Raw genomic sequence first — 17,088 nt, 5'->3', positions numbered from 1 at the left:
TCATGCTGTGGAACGCTGATTCTGGGCCCAGGAAACAAGCACAGACTGGTGGGACCGCATAGTGTTGCAGGTATGGGATGATTCCCAGTGGCTGCGAAACTTTCGCATGCATAAGGCCACTTTCCTCGAACTTTGTGACTTGCTGTCTCCTGTCCTGAAGCGCAAGAATACCAAGATGAGAGCAGCCCTCACAGTTGAGAAGTAAGTGGCGATAGCTCTCTGGAAGCTTGCAATGCCTGACAGCTACCGGTCAGTGGGGAATCAATTTGGAGTGGGCAAATCTACTGTGGGGGCTGCTGTGATCCAAGTAGCCAACACAATCACTGAGCTGCTGCTATCAAGGTAGTGACTCTGGGAAATGTGCAGGTCATAGTGGATGGCTTTGCTGTGATGGGGTTCCCTAACTGTGGTGGGGCGATAGATGGAACACATATCCCTATCTTGGCACTGGACCACCTTGCCAACCAGTATATAAACCGCAAGGGGTACTTCTCGATGGTGCTGCAAGCACTGGTGGATCACAAGGGAGTCTCTGACATGCTTCAGGTGATTGGTCCTGCTTTGAGCAGGGGGTTGGATTAGATGACCCCCTGAGGTCCCTTCCAACGCTGATATTCTATGATTTTACCCTCCCCCATGAGGGCCCTCGCAGCCTGGAGGATTTGATGGAAGTCCCCGCATCGCTGGAGAGCAAGCTGCACCTTGTTACAGGAGCCCCGAACGTCCTCAAGGAACTCCCACAGCTCCTCTCGCAGCGTATGGGGGGCCGGGGTCAGTAGCCCCCGGCTTTCCTCCGGAGGGATCACCAACACAGCCCCGTGGCCCACCGAGACAGGCAGACAAGGGGCGGACTCCCGACGTGGCGCCCGTTGGGCTGGCGCCACGCAGCCCGCCTCAAACCCCGGCTCGATTGGGGGCGGCGGAGGGAAGATAGCAGCCCCTGGTGAGTCGGGACTGGGAAATACAGAGGCCGCTCTCTGGGGGCTATCCTCTAGGAGCAAGGAGATGACGGCCCCAGGGGTGGCAATGATATCACGGGAGGTGGAGGGGACAGGAACGGGGTTGACATTAGGGGCAGAGCAGGGATCCAGAGTAGGAGCAGGGCAGGGGTTGGGTACGGAGTCAGGGAGAGGGGCAAAGGCAGGATCCTGGGCCCCAATAGCCAGGCCGCTAAGAAATGGCCCCTCTCGATCGAGCTCAGGGAGCTGGGGGCGGGGAAGAGGGCCCTCTGTGACACTGGGCTCCGACACCACGGCCGACGTAGTAGCCACGGCATCTTCAGTGGGATCCCTGCCCGGGAAGGAGGTCAGTCACCCCACGCCCACGAGGGACAGGCCGTGGGGGCTCGGGTCCCAGCCGCATGGCACTGGCGGTTGCCACAGTGGGCTCGGCAGCCAACAGCAGGGTGCCACCCGCGGCCGGGCAGACGGAGGAGCCCAGGGAACCCTCGGAGGCAGGAGCAGAAGCAGCGGTTAGGGGGAGGGATCATGGAGAAGGGGGGGCCGGGGTGAAGTCACTCAGATTGAGGCCTGCTGGCAGAGGGTTGTCCTCCCCCTCGGTGACCGGGGTCAGACCCGGGGCCTCGATCTCCTCGTAGATGGAGGGGAGCTCTCCTTCCACCACCCCAGAGGTCTCCCCGCCAGTGCCTGAAAAGACGCTCGCCCCGGGGCTCACAGGGGCTCCGGATGGTAATGGGGCAGGAGGGGCTCCATCGGGGGCCTTGGAGGGAAGGGACTCCAATGGAGGGACGGTACTGCCCTCCCATGCTGCCACGTTTTCCCCAGCCGGTACCAGTGGATGGCACACTCCAGCGGGCAAGGCAGAAGGCTCGGCCTCGGTGCCCCCCTTTCTGGTCTTCTGGGGGGCTTCCGCACTGGTGGAAAGGAGCTGAACTCGAGCCTTCCGCTTGCCCCGCTTCCCCTGAACTAGGGCCCAGCCCTCCATGGCATCATATGGGGGCCAGCTAACGGGGGTCGGGTCGGGTCAGGGGGGAAGGGGCAATGGCTCAGGAACCGTGGGAGGCAGCGGTGGGGCAGCATGAGGGAGGGAAGATTCCCCCTGGGGTGGGCCCTCTCCCATGCCTGGCAGTATCCCTGCCTCACCCTCCTCTAGGGGCCCCACCGGATTGCAGGCAGCAGAGGTGGGGCTCTCCCGCTCGCCTGGGCGTGCTGCGGGGAAGTACCCTTGGGCCCGAGCGGGAGCACTGATGGACTGAGGAGGAGGAGGGGTGGCTCCGGGCGCCGGGCAGCCAGGGGGCACTGGCGATGACAGGGCTGGCACCCTGCCAGGGCTCAGGGGTCCTGGATGCCCCCCCTTGCCGGGCCAGGGGGCGGTCCCTCTGGACGTGCCCCATCTCCGGCGAGGTAGCACCGGGCCTCCCCGTGGAATAGTGCACCCGGTAATGGGCCCCCTGGTAGGGGACCAGGAAGGACCCCTTGGGCACCTCTCCATCCCGCGCCGGCAGTTGAAGCTGCACTTGCCGGCAGAACGAGAGGACGTGATGGAGGGCGGGGTCCTTGCAGCCCAGGGAGAGAGGGCTCAGGACAGAGATGGGCTTCCCCAGGGTAGAGAGGGCGGGTAACAGGGCAGCATGGGAAGGAAGGGAGGGACGGAGGTCAGGACCAGGCAGACACCCAGGTCGTCCAGCGGCTCCAGGGGGACGACCACGCCCCCCCACCCCCCCCCACCACCAGGCCTTTCTCCACCGCCTCCTGGGTGGCGGCCTCCGATGCCAGGAAGAAGACGGCCTTCCTGTACATTTTGGAGGCCGCCACAATGGCTGTGGGCCCCACCACCCTCGCCAACGCCCGCACGTACGTCTCCACGTGGGGCAAGGCGAGCACCAGGAGGCAACGGACGCCGTGCTTCCTGGTCATGGTGGGAAAGGGGCCCCGGCCGCTATAGCTGGTAGCGGAGGCGGTGGGCGGGAGAGATGACGTAGCAGCAGGCGGGGGGGCTGCCGCCACCTGGGTGTACGCCCTGGGGGCCGCGGGAGAGGCACCCGCAGAGCTGGTGGAGGGAGCAGCGGGGAGGGACGCCGTGGCCGGTGGTGGGGCTGCGGTAGTGGGGGTAGCCCCTGCCAAGGAGGGCCTGGTCTTTTTAGCGGGGCCTTCCCCTTCTTCTTACCCTGGCCCTTCCTGCTGGCTGTGGGGGGCTCCTCCAGAATCAGAGGGGGCGAGGGACGTGGAAGCAGCAGAGGTCACCCCGGTACCCCGGCGGGGGCGGTGGCAGGTGTTTGGCAACGGCGGTTGAGGTAGAGGCTTGGTGGGGGGGTGATGGAGGGGCAGGCGGGGAGGGGCCCCACCTGCAGTGTCCCACCGCCATAATGAGCGGGGAGGGAGAGGAAAACACCAGAGAGAGGAGGGGAAAGGGGAGGCAGGCCAACCATCCTCCCCGCTAGGCTGCAGGTAGGGGAGGAGGGCGCCAAAGGGGGTGGGCTGGACAGGGGGGCTATCAAGGGCGCGTGGGGGACAGTCACCGACTCAGGGTAGGAATCCGGCTCCTCTAGCTGCACTGGGGAGGGGGGGTCATAACAACATTAGGAGGGTGCAGTGAGATCAGGGCAAACTCAAACAGGGGAAGGGCACAAGCGCATGGGAGGGGGCATGGGTGCACTGAGGAAGGGGCCAATCAGGGCAGGGGTACCACGTGGGGAGGGGGGGGGAACCAGGCTGGAGGCAGGACAGGGAACCAAGGGGGCAGCTTCAGAGGCTGGGGCAAGGCAAACAAACAAAGGCTGCAGAGGGAAAAGGGCGGAGCAGGCAAACAAACTCAAGCCAGCGAGGTGCTGGGGTAAAGGGGAGGGCAAAAAGGCTGCGAGGGGCAAAATGGGGCAGATAGCAAGGGACAAAGCTGGGGGCTTGCTGAAGGGGGCCAGTCCAGGATGGGGGGGGGGGCACATGCGCCCACGCGCGCTTGCAAAGAGTCAGTGCAGGCTGGCTGCTGCTTCAGGCCCAAAAGGTGGAGAAAGGGGGTGGCAGGCCAAGCAAGCAGCGGCGTGCCAGAGGCGGGAGCTTGAGGCAGTGTCCACTGGGGGTGGTGGAGGGGGCAGCAACGACGGTGGTGGTGGGGGTTGGGACACACAGATGGATTGGGGGGCAGGCTCCACGCCACGCCCCCTGTGTCCCCACACACAGTCAAAACCCCCACCACAAGAGCACAGTTCAAAAGTTACTCTGCCTTCAGGCCCCCTCCACAGTGGTCTGCAGAGACCCTGTGCACCCCCCCAGCAGCAGATGGCCCCGTCCCCTCCTCCTTTGGGGTCCAGCAGCTCCCAGGCAGCAAGGGCAGCAGCAGCTCGGCAGGCAGAGAGGGCCCCTCAGTGGTGGTGTCCACAGCAGCAATAGCAACGGCTGGGGCAGGGGTCCCTCACTCCCCCCCTCTGGGGAGGGGGCCAGCACCCCCCCCCCCCAAGGGGCTGTAGTTGGAGCAGCAGCACCCAAGGGTGGGGGAGTCCAGCAGCTAGTCAGCAACCAGGTAGCAGAGAAGGGGGGTGGGGGGTGTCCGGCCCAGCCAGGGGAGCAGCTTGGGTGGTGGCAGTGGTAGCAAGAGGCCAAGGCCCAGCAGCAGTCTCCCTCCAGGCCAGCTGGGTTCAGCAGAGCAGTTTTTTTTTTTTTTTTTTTTTTGAAGCAGAAAAGAATTTTATTTGTGTAACACTTACAAAGAATCACCAGAGGGGATAAAGCAAAACTATGCAACAAAACAAAAGCAAACAGAAGGTATGACACAGCAGCCTTCAGGAGGGAGAAGTGTTCAGGCTAGCCTGGGCCCAGGGGGGGGGGCTTCCTCGACACTCGTGGTCTTCCACCCTGCTGAGTTACCTGGTGGCCTAGAGCGGGGGGGGTTTCCTCGACACTCGTGGTCTTCCACCCCCTCGAGTTACCTAGTGCCACGCCCAGTGTCACCGATTATTCCTTTCCTGAGAGTGCCCGACAAGATGGGCACAGCTGCGGGGTGGGCGGTTTGGGGTGGGGGGGATTACACCCACGTGTTATAGGACCCCTCCTAGGTGACAGTGATGATGGTATCCACAGCGGCAACGGCTGGGGCCCCTCATTTCCCCCCTCTGGGGAGCGGGCCAGCAGCCCCCCCCCAAGGGGCTGTAGTTGGAGCAGTAGCACCCAAGGGTGGGGGAGTCCAGCAGCTAGTCAGCAACCAGGTAGCAGAGAAGGGGGGTGGGGGGTGTCCGGCTCAGCCAGGGGAGCAGCTTGGGTGGCGGCAGTGGTAGCAAGAGGCCAAGGCCCAGCAGCAGTCTCCCTCCAGGCCAGCTGGGTTCAGCAGAGCAGTCAAAAGCAGATCTACTGGCCACTGGCTGAACAGGTTTCTGTTCCCTGGGTGACCAGAGCAGGGGCTACCCTAGAGCAATCAGGAACCTGCTAGAACGAATTAAGACAGGCAAGCTAATCAAGACACCTGGAGCCAATTAAGAACTTTCTAAAATCCATTTGGCAAGCAGGCTAATCAGGAGACCTGGTTTAAAAAGGACCTCCCATCAGTGAGTAAGGGGGTGTGCCAGGAGCAGGGAGTGAGAAGGTGTGCTGCTGGATGAGTGAAGAGTTCAAGTACGATCAGGCTTCAGGAGGAAGATCCTGCTGTGAGAATAAAGGAAGTGCTGGGGGAAGGCCATGGGGAAGTAGCCCAGGGAGTTGTAGTTGTCACACAGCTGATACAGGGAACATTGTAGACAGCTGCTATCCACAGGGCCCTGAGCTAGAACCCAGAGCAGAGGGTGGGCCCGGCTTCCCCCTATCCCCCCCAACTCCTGATCGGACACAGGAGGAGTTGACTTGGTTTGTGAGAAACACCAGAAGGGAAGTTCTAAATTGGAAAGGGCTCTGGCCTGTCCCTGACCCACTAGATGGGACACAGAGACTGTGGGGATTGTTCTCCGTTTCCCCCATGCTGGCCAGTGGTGAGGTTAGCTGAGTGAATGGCAGGTTTGAGCCACGAGCAAAAGTGACCAAACTGAGGGCTGCTGTGAATCTCTGAGGTGAGCAAATCCGCCAATAAGCACAGGACCCACCAAGGCAGCGGAGGAACTTTGTCACACTGTGATGTTACTAAAATGTGTTTGAACTAGACAAGGTTGGGATGTGGGTAAACAGTAATTTGCATAGAGGAACACACCAGAGGGAAAGAAACAGCATGAATCTTCATCATCAGACTCCCTGGAACCTCTCCTCACCACAGTGCACTGAACTTTGAAAATGCATTTCAAAAGTTCACTGGGCTATAAAAGAGGGGGGCAACGTTTCCCCCTCCGTGTGGAAGTTTAATGCAGTGTTTGGTTGTGTGAGGATTACAGACCAGAAAAACTCTTTATGCAGAGGCAGAGAACACCAAATGATGCAGCAAGTCCATGCAGAAATTCATGAAGAAACTTTCCTTTTGTGCAAAACAGGAGCTTATTGTACAAATCCTCACTAACGCTTAAATATAGGGGTTACCGGTGGTCAGCACTAACAGCAACAATTGCTCATTTATTTCAAATATTTTGAAAGTAGCAATTTCTTGAGTCAAAGTGAACAAGTTTAATAGATTATGTCAAGAATGTGCACATCATTACATTACTGGTGAGCCATGCATATCACTTGTTCCACTTGCAGTTAAGTCCGATCACAGAAAGATTAAAGTCTTTGGCCCTTAACTATTTCCATTGGAGAATTCTGTGCATGATGGCAAGTAAATTGAAAGAAAACAAGATGTGTCTTGATTAATACATCTCAAAGTAGTGACCTGCCTCTTTTCAAATACCATTCACTGGTCATACAGACAAAAATGCAATGCCCCTACCCCACAAAAATGCTTCATTTGACCTCTCTGGAGCATTTTTCATGTAACCTGAATATGGCATTCATATTTACAATGCGGTTTCAAATAAGGATTAGTACCACGTTCTGGAGTGCATTTCAGCTCAGTGAGATGTTGTGTCACTGCTGGTATTATAACCCTACGTGCCCCAAAATGCTTCTGCTCCTGTGGCTGCCTGCCTGGGGGTACACAGCCTTCAACCAGCATGCACTGTGTTCTGTGTACTGTACATGAGAACATAAAAACATATGAACAGCCATATTGGGTCAGACCAAAAGTCCATCTGGCCCAGTATCCCGTCTTCCTACAATGGCCAATGCCAGGTGCCCCAGACAGCTTCTGGCAAACAGAGGCTAGGGACACCATCCCTGCCCATCCTGGCTAATGGCAATTGATGGACCTATCCTCCATGAACTTATCTAGTTCTTTTTTTAATCCTGTTATAGTCTTGGCCTTCACAACATCCTCCGGCAAGGAGTTCCACAGGTCGACTGTGCATTGTGTGAAAAAATACTTCTTTTTGTTTGTTTTAAATCTGCTGCCTATTAATTTCACTTGGTGACCCTTAGTTCTTGTGTTATGAGAAGTAGTAAATAACACTTATTTACTACAGTGGGGTGGGAGGAGGTATTGTTTCATATTCTCTGTGTGTATATAAAGTCTGCTGCAGTTTCCACGGTATGCATCCGATGAAGTGAGCTGTAGCTCACGAAAGCTCATGCTCAAATAAATTGGTTAGTCTCTAAGGTGCCACAAGTACTCCTTTTCTTTTATGATTTTATAGACCTCTGTCATATCCCCCCCCTTAGTCCTTTCTTTTTCAAGCTGAAAATTCCCAGTCTTATTAATCGCTCCCATATGGCAGCCATTCTATACCCCTAATAATTTTTGTTGCCATTTTCTGAACCTTTTCCAATTCCAATATATCTTTTTAGAGATGGGGCAACCACGTCTGCATGCCGTATTCAAGATGTGGGCATACCATGGATTTATGTAGCAGCAATATGATATTTTCTGTCTTATTATCTGTCCCTTTCTTAATGATTCCCAACATTCTGTTCACTTTTTTGATTGCCACTGCACACTGAGTGGATGTTTTCAGAGAACTATCCACTGTGACTCCAAGATCTGAGTGGTAACAGCTAATTTAGACCCCATCATTTTATATGTATAGTTGGGATTATGTTTTCCAGTGTGTATCACTTTGCATTTATAAACATTAAATTTCATCTGCCATTTTGTTGCCCAGTCACCCAGTTTTGAGAGATCCTTTTATAGCTCTTTGCAGTCTGCCTGGGACTTAACTGTCTTGAGTAGTTTTGTATCATCTGCAAATTTTGCCACTTCACTGTATTACCCCTTTTTCCAGATCATTTATGAATATGTCAAATAGGACTGGGCCCAGTACAGAACCCTGCGGTGGGGGGACACCACTATTTACCTCTCTCATTCATGTATAGCTCTGATTCAGCCATTTTGCATCCAGCAGCCTGCCACCACTTCTCACAGACATACTCTTGGCTTCCTGACTTGGCTGGTGTTAGCAGGTGACCCCAGCACACCTCCCGTCTCAAACCTATGTGTTCTGCGATGTCCAGCCCTCTCCTGCAGCATTCAGAGGAATAATAAGGTCTGTTTCCTCCTCTAAAGAGACAAAATGCACAGCTTGCCACATTCAGTGGAGTTAGCCAACACTTTTATTCAAACACAGCACTGTTGGTTTAGCTCAAAAGTAAAACAAGTTTAGTAACAAAAGAAGATAGGATTTGATGTGAGTTCAGGTATAAGAGATAAAGGCAGAAGTGGTTTCAAACAGATAAAAGTGAAACGCTTTCCAGTGACTAAAACTGAACTTAGCAAGATACAGTCTTTGTTCAAGATGGCTTTTCTCACCCAAAGTCTTCCAGCAGGATGGCGGCTGTCCCTCCCACCCTCAGTCAGAATCTCCTCTAGAAGCCAAAGTGCTGGCTCCTTTGTCTTCTTAGGTGAAAGAACATTTGGGGGTCTTTGTCCCTCTCTTTTATAGTGCAGGGAGCCTTTGCAATGGTTCCTTCTGAAGGTTACACCTCAACATTTAGTCAAGCTGTGAGAAAGGTGATGCTGAGCCTGGTGGCGAAGGAAGGACCATGGATCATTGGTGTGCAGCTGCTTCTGCTTCCACAGCCTGTCAGTGTGCGTCTTCTTGCTGCTGCTTTTCTGCCTCCCGCTCCTGGGCTCCTGCTTCCCAATTTTGGTGTTCACGCTCTTTGGCTTCCTGCTCAGCTAAACAGTTCTGGCATTCGTGCTTCTGTCTTGATTTGTCAGTCTCCAATTTGGCCAGCTCTAGCTTTGCAGTTGCTCTGCTGATGCTCCTGTTTTTGCTTTACTTTTGTTCTGTTTCCTTTACCCAAAATAAACAAACAGAAAATAAGAAAATTGTAACCTTTCCTTTGGCTGTGCTCAGTCCCTACAGTTGAGAATCATGTAAGTGGTTCTCAACCAGGGGTACGTGTACACTGGAGGTACGCAGAGGTCTTCCAAGGGGTACATCAACTCATCTAGATATTTGCCTAGTTTTACAACAAGCTACATAAAAAGCACTAGTGAAGTCAGTACAAACTAAAATGTCATACAATGGCTTGTTTAGACTGCTCTATATATCGTACACTGACATGTAAGTACAATATTTCTATTCCAATTGATTTATTTTATAATTATATGGCAAAAATGAGACAGTCAGCAATTTTTCAGTAATAGTGTGGCTGTGACACTTTTGTATTTTTATGTCTGATTTTGTAAGCAAGTAGTTTTTAAGTGAGGTGAAACTTGGGGTGCATAAGACAAATCAGACTCCTGAAAGGGGTCCATTAGTCTGGAAAGGTTGAGAGCCACTGACTAAAACTGTTACCCCAGTGCTTGAGCTGTAAATCTCAGTTAAAATAGCAAGCAGTATGTAAATCCTGCATGACTACACCACTGTCCCACAAAATTCTTCGTCTGCCCTCTCTGTAGCACTTTTCCATGTAACTTGAATGTAGCATTAATATTTAAAATAATGTTTCAACTATTGATCAGTTCAATAGAAATCATCAAAATTATTTGCATAAACAGTAGCATGTATTAAAGCAAAGGTGTCATGATAGCTTCAAAGCTGTCGGAGTAACATACGACAGTGAGAACCACTTTGTATATTTCCACAAACATGGTCAAACTGAGAGCTGGCATTTCTATGATGGAGTTTGGGGAATATAAAAGGAAAGGAGGTGTAGGTATTCTAGCAATATGATAGAGTTTCCAAACTCTATTAACGCATACCAAGCCACATTGCTGCTGTACGAGTCTCCCGAAAACACTAAGGATGCTAGCGGGTTTAACTTAGTGTAGTATCTAGGACTAGGAGAGTATTTCTTTAAGTAGTTTGTGAGCACTCTACTGCTTTGAGACAAACTCGAAGTTGAAGAAGGACTCAGAGATCCGACCCCATAGAGATGGGACAGACAGAGTTTGGGAGCGCTGTAGTGCTATTCACTGTTGTCTATATTTTAGAAGCCATCAGAAATCACTCAGAACCGCAGGATAGGTTAAACTAGATCTTGGATGTTTGCACATAGTTAATAAACATGGTTATCTGAGAGCCATCTATGCCCAAGCATTGTCTTCATATGAATTTTCTTGTGTAACATGCAAAACACACAACTTTAATAATATATTTAATTATTTTTATTAACACAATGAAACAAATTTAGATAAATATTGCCATTTTCCCGTTCTTAATTCACCAAACAACAAATTCCTTCCTTTGTAACTAGTGTATAATGTCTCCAGAAGGGGTGTACCAGACCCTCTGAGGTCCTCTGCTGGAGGCCTTGCCACTCCCTGCCCCAGAAAAGGGTCTGTGTATACGCGTGAGGGGTGTGTGTGACTGGTGTCTGTGCAGGGGTATGGGGGTGGTGTGACCAGTGTCTCTGCAGGGGTGTGTGTGTGTGTGTTTGGGGGGTGGGGAGGATCAGTTCTGGGTTAGGGTTAGAGTTCTGTCTGGTTCTGTTCAATATCTTCAGTGACTTAGATGATGGCGCAGAGAGTGCACTATTAATGTTTGTGGACAATACCAAGCAGAGAGGGGTTGCAAGTGCTTTGGAACATAGGATTAAAATTCAAAATGATCTGGAGAAATGGTCTAAGTAAATAGGATGAAATTCAATACGAACAAATGCAAAGTACTCCCCTTAGGAAGGAATAATCAGTTGCGCACATACAAACTGGGAAATGACTGCCTAGGAAGGAGTACTGCGGAAAGGGATTTGGGGGTCAGAGTGGATCACAAGCTAAATATGAATCAACAATGTAACACTGTTGTAAAAAAAGCAAACATCGTTCCGGGATGTATTCGCAGGAGTGTTGTAAGCAAGACTCAAGAAGTAATTCTTATGCTCTACTCCACATTGATATGCTCTCAACTGAGTATTGTGTCCAGTTCTGAGCATCACCTTTCAGGAAAGATGTGGACAAATTGGAGAAAAACAATGTCAAGGTTCCTTCCCCACTCTGAACTCTAGGGTACAGATGTGGGGACCTGCATGAAAAACCCCTTAAGCTTATTTTTACCAGCTTAGGTTAAAACTTCCCCAAGGTACAAACTATTTTACCTTTTGCCCTTGGACTTTATTGCTGCCACCACCAAGTGTCTAACAAATATAACCAGGAAAGAGCCCACTTGGAAACTTCTTTCCCCCCCAATATCCCCCCAAGCCCTACACCCCCTTTCCTGGGGAAGGTTTGATAAAAATCCTCACCAATTTGCATAGGTGAACACAGACCCAAACCCTTGGTTCTTAAGAACAATGAAAAAGCAATCAGGTTCTTAAAAGAAGAATTTTAATTGAAGAAAAAGTAAAAGAATCACCTCTGTAAAATCAGGATGGTAAATACCTTACAGGGTAATCAGATTCAAAACATAGAGAATCCCTCTCGGCAAAACCTTAAGTTACAAAAAGACACAAAAACAGAAATATACATTCCATTCAGCACAGCTTATTTTATCAGCCATTTAAACAAAACAGAATCTCACACACATCTAATTAGATTGCTTATTAGCCCTTTACAGGAATTCTGACCTGCATTCCTGCTCTAGTCCCGGCAAAAGATAACACACAGACAGAGAGAACCCTTTGTTCTCCCCCTTCTAGCTTTGAAAGTATCTTGTCTCCTCATTGGTCATTTTGGTCAGGTGCCAGTGAGGTTATCTTAGCTTCTAAACCCTTTACAGGTGAAAGGGTTTTTCCTCTGGCCAGGAGGGATTTAAAGGTGTTTACCCTTCCCTTTATATTTATGACGAGCAACAAAAATGATTAAACGTCTAAAAAACATGACTTATGAGGGAAGATTGAAAAAACTGGGTTCGTTTAGTGTGGAGAAGAAAAGACTGAGGGGGGACATGCTCCCCATTTTTCGAGTACATAAAAGGCTGTTACCAGGAGGAGGGAGGTAAATTGTTCTCCTTAACCCTGAGGATAAAGCAGCAATGGGCTTAAATTGCAGCAAGGGCAGTTTAGGTTGGACATTAGGAAAAACTTCCTACCTGTCAGAGTAGTTAAGCACTGGAATCAATTGCCTAGGGAGGCTGTGGAATCTCCATCACTGGAGATTTTTAGGAGCAGGTTAGACAAACCCCTGTCAGGGATAATGCTCACTCCTGCCATGAGTGCAGGGGACTGGACTAGATGACCTCCCGAGGTCCCTTCCAGTTCTATGATTGGGGGAATCGGGAAAGGTGCTGCTTTCAATGGCAGCACCAGCTGGTGATTGCTCTTTGGCCCATGGTAGTACTCTGAGCCATTTGGAGATCAGGCCTTATGGCGCCGGGCCCTGCACAAGCCCAGAACGAAGACGCTCCTTGTGCCAAGGAGCTGGGGTGCTGTCCTAGCGGCAGGGGTCCCTGGGTGTGCTGTGGAGCGAGGGGGTTTCCTCATTAGTGTGAGGCACTTCCTCCCTAGGTCGAATCCAGTGGTGTGATGCTGTCAGATGTCTCCAGCACGAGCGCGCTCAGGGCTCTGTGGCTCAGAAGACCACAGAGCTGTTCCCTGTAGAGCTCTGATGGCCAGGCTGTGCGCTCTGAGGCTGGTTTGGGGCTCTTTCGGGAGGGCCGTGGTCTGTTTCCCCTGCAGGGCCTGAGTACGCGGTCTGCTCTGGAAAGTGCAGGAGTCTCTGCCACCCTCTTGTGACCGAGGGGATTGCTGGCTCTCTGCTCCATGCAGTGGGGTCCCCGGTGGGGCTGTTGGCTCACGGGACATGGGTGCTTCCCTGGCTTGCTCCTTTGCACGGAGTTGGTGTTCACCACACAGGGTGGCATTAGCCAGGGCAACTGTTTCCTACCAGTTCCGTTCAGAGGCTCAGTCCTGGCGCTGCACGGAGCCAGTTTGGTTCAAGTCTGAAGCTGGCAGGGGGCTTTTATACCCCTGTGTTAGTGAACGGCTGTGGGGCCTCGCTGGCACCATGGCTCGGGGAGTCCGTGGGGTCGTCTCCCCTCCACTCTGATTGTTTGTGTCTGAATTGACCCTCCTGTGTTTCCACAGGTGTTTCCTGGCTGTTCTGTCCATGCCAGCCCAGAGTGGCAGATGAACGCTGAGCTGGGTGGGTATTTAGCTGGATCCCACCTGCTCTGTTCTCTCCCAGCAGGGCCCCAATCCCAATACTGGATGGAGCTAGGGGAAGAGCTGCAAGTCCCAGATCTCAGCAAAGGCGAGGATGAGGAGAGCTGGCCTGGCTCCCAAACAGGTGGGGGATAAATAAGCCCAGCTGAGAGGGATGGGGGCAGATGGGACCCCCCCCAAAGCCACCCCTGCAAGCCCTCCTGGCCCAGCTCCTCTGAGAAGTTGTCACCACCCTCTCCCTGATCTGTGTGCACCACTGCACCCATCCCACCACCTGCGCCAGGGCCCCCAGAACCAGATGAGAGCCATGTCTTGGCTCTCACTGAAAATGCAAATAATATTTCCAGCCTACACAGAGGCAAAGAAAGGCTTGTGAACCTGAGCTGGGTGGTGCTGACGCCTGCCTGAGTCTGCAGCCGCCTGAAAAAGCTGCAAGAGGTGTGTGGAAACCGGCTCCAGGGGGGGGCGGGGCCACGTGGGTGGTGCCTCAGGGGCCCTGTCCTAGCTGGCCTCCTGTGGGGACGGCTCATGCCTGATTGCCCATTTGTTCCTGCAGGTGAGAGGCTGGCGAGCGTGGCTGGGGCAGAGGATGCTGCACCGGGAAGGGGCAGCAGCAGCACTGGTGTGGAGCTGGTGGGGGGAGCGTGGCACGAAGACCCTGCTGCGGGGGCAGAGGCAGCTGTGCGAGGAGGCAGTGCCAGGGCGGAGGAGGCTGTGCCGGGAGGTAGCGCTTCTGCAGAGCCGGCGCGGCACAGAGACCCCGCAGCCAGGTGGCCCTTTAAATGCAGCGAGTGCAGGCAGAGCTTCCGGCAGAGCGCCCACCTGACGCAGCACCAGCAGGGCGCCCACGCCAGCCAGCGCCCCCACACCTGCGGTCGCTGCGGCAAGAGCTTCGGGCTGCGCTCCACGCTGGCACGGCACCTGCAGACACACAGCGCCGAACGCCCCCACGCCTGCCCTGACTGCCCTCGCCGCTTCCGCCAGCGAGCCCACCTGCTCCGGCACCGGCTAGCGCACACGGGTGAACGCCCCTTCCAGTGATGAGCTGCCAAAATCTTAACTATGGGTTCCCTCCTCACCCCACGAGGGGGTCGTTGCCCACCCCCGCGCCCTGGGACTCCTGCCCCATCCAACCCCCCGCGTTCCTTGACGCCCATGCCCCATCCACCCCCCTCCCCTGTCCCTTGACTGCCCCCAGAACCAGGCAGGAGGGTCTCATGGGCCACCGTACTGGGTGCCCACCCCTAAGAGCCAGAGGCACCTGCCGGGGGACGAGGTGGGGAGTCCCAGAGGTGCTTACCTAGGGCAGCTCCCAGGAAGCATCCGGCAGGTCCCTCTGGCTCCTAGGGGTGGGGGAGCGCAGCTGGGGGAAGTACAGCCGCTCCCCCCACTGATCACATCAAAAGTGGCGCCTTAGGCCCCAACTCCCCGGGTGCTCTGGGGCTGGAGCACCCACGGGGAAAATTTTTGTGGGTGCAGAGCACCCACCGGCAGCTCCCTGCCCCGCGCCTGGCCCCAGCTCACCTCCACTCCGCCTCATCCCCTGAATGCGCCGCCCCAAATCGGCTGTTCGGCGGGAAGCCGGGGAAGGCTGAGAAGCAGGCGGCGGCTTCCAGCTCAGGCTGAGGTGAGCTGGGGCGGGGAACGGTTCCCCTGCGCACCCCCCCCCCCCGGTTACCTGCTGTGGCGTGGGTGGCCCTCCTCGTGCCCCCCCGCCCAAGCCCATCTCCGCTCCGCCTCCCTGGGCCTAAGCCCAAAGCCGCCGCTTGCTTCTCAGTCCGCCCCGGCTTCCCGCGCGAGCAGCTGATTCGCAGGAAGCCTGGGGGGGCGGAGAAGCAGAGCGCGGCAGGGGAGGAGGTGGAGGTGGAGGCGGAGGTGAGGTGAGGTGAGCTGGGGCCGGGGGTGGGGCGGGGCGGGGAGCTGCTGGTGGGTGCTCTGCACCCACCAAATTTTCCCCTTGGGTGCTCCAGGGCTGGAGCACTTTGGGCCGGTTTGGGCCGGTTAAATTTAGACGCCACTTTGGGCCGGTTAAATTTAGAAGCCCGTTTAGAACCGGTTCTCCCTCGCGGAACAACTGGTTCTAAAAGGGCTTCTAAATGGAACAACTGGTTCTAGCGAACCAGTGAGAACCAGCTCCAGCTCACCACTGGCCCCTTCCCCTGCCCGGACTGCGGCCGTGCCTTTGCCGACCGTGCCAACCTCCTGCGGCACCAGCGGGGCCACGCAGGCGCCCGACCCCACGCCTGTGCCGAGTGCGGGCGGTGCTTTGCCCAGCTGGCACACCTCCGGGAGCACGGGCGCACACACAGCGGGGAGCAGCCGTTCCGCTGCAGCCAGTGCGGCCGAGCCTTCGGGCACCGTTCAGCCCTGGCTGCGCACCAGCGGGCACACAGCGGGGAGCGCCCCTACCCCTGTGCCCAGTGCGGGTGCCACTTCGCCCAGCTGGCCAGCCTGGTGGAGCACCGCCGGCGGCACACGGGCGAGAAACCTCACGCCTGCCCCCGCTGCGGGCGCCGCTTCCGCCACCGCTCGGCCCTGCTTCGCCACCAGCGCTCCCATGCCGGAGCCTGCCCCTTCCGCTGCGGGCAGTGCGGGCGCGGCTACACCCGCAGCTCCAACCTCCTGCTGCACCAGCGGGTGCACGCTGCTGAGTGACAGCCCAGCCCCCGGGACATCACTGGCAGCCGGTGACTCCCACCCCCCTCATGCTGGGAGGGTCCTGGCCTGGTCTGGCCCTGACCAGAGTCCGTACTTGTGCATGGCCACTCCCCCGCCCGCTGCCAGGAATGGGGCTGGCTGGGCCAGGCCTGCGTTGCCTGTCCAGGTACTGAGAGCGAGTGAAGCTGCTGCCACCAGTCATGGTTTCTCCAGCCCCAGGTAGCAAACATGGGGGCAGAGCTTCCTGCAGGTGGGGCCCTGCTCAGGGGTGGGGCTCAGGGAATGGGGGCTGTGCCCAGGCAGTGCCTGACCCCATTTTTCTCCCCTTTTGCTGGCTGGTGCTGCCCAGGCGGCTGCTGCTCCAGCACCCTGGGCCCTGCGGTGTGGCCCAGCCAAGCCAAAGCCCGCCCTGCAGCTGCCCAGACGTGTGCAGGGCTGGGGAACAGAAGCAGGGGGACGCCAGCACTCAATGCAGGCTTGTGGGAAACGGGAGGGGCTGGGTGGAGGGATGGGGGGGCTGGCTGCAGGAGCAGCTTCTAATGAATTTTCTAAAATGTTTTGTTACAAAGTGAAAATAAACCTGTGAAATTCCCAGGGGCCCTGTGTCATGTCTGCAGCGGGCAGGCACTGGGCCCCATGGCCTGACTGCACCAAGCGCTCCCGAGGGGAATGCCAGCTGGGCACAGGCACCCGGTGTTGCTATGGCTTCATTGGTGCTGCCACATCCTGGCTCCGTTTTGGAGAAATGTCTCTCTGCGGGCTTTTGTTGCCACCACATTGTGTGTGAACATTGGCAGTGCCACCTCCCTGGTCCGCGCCAGTCACTCTGAGAGGAGCTAGCTGTCTCCCTCGTCTCAGCAGGGCATGATCCTTTGCACTGTCAGTGACTGTTTTGCTTCCCAGCTCTTAGCACCGCAGCGGGAGGGTTCTGTTCAGCTTGCAGCCCCGCAGCGTGCCCTCTCTTCCATCCCAGTTTCTCCAGCCGCCAGGT

At 55.2% G+C, this 17,088-nt stretch overlaps 1 protein-coding gene across 1 annotated transcript; it reads left to right on the top strand.

Moving 5' to 3' along the window:
- Positions 1 to 665: 665 nt before the first annotated feature.
- On the top strand, positions 666 to 16,574 carry LOC144277879 (uncharacterized). The gene is made up of 5 exons (XM_077838902.1): positions 666 to 756; positions 5,504 to 5,608; positions 13,465 to 13,563; positions 13,996 to 14,479; positions 15,587 to 16,574. The coding sequence occupies exons 1-5, from the start codon at positions 666 to 668 to the stop codon at positions 16,092 to 16,094; spliced, it is 1,287 nt and encodes a 428-aa protein (XP_077695028.1). The 3' UTR covers positions 16,095 to 16,574.
- Positions 16,575 to 17,088: the final 514 nt, after the last annotated feature.

This window comes from Eretmochelys imbricata, chromosome 20, assembly GCF_965152235.1.
Source record: "Eretmochelys imbricata isolate rEreImb1 chromosome 20, rEreImb1.hap1, whole genome shotgun sequence".
Lineage (NCBI taxonomy): Eukaryota > Metazoa > Chordata > Testudines > Cheloniidae > Eretmochelys > Eretmochelys imbricata.
This window is presented reverse-complemented; position numbering and strand designations above follow the sequence as displayed.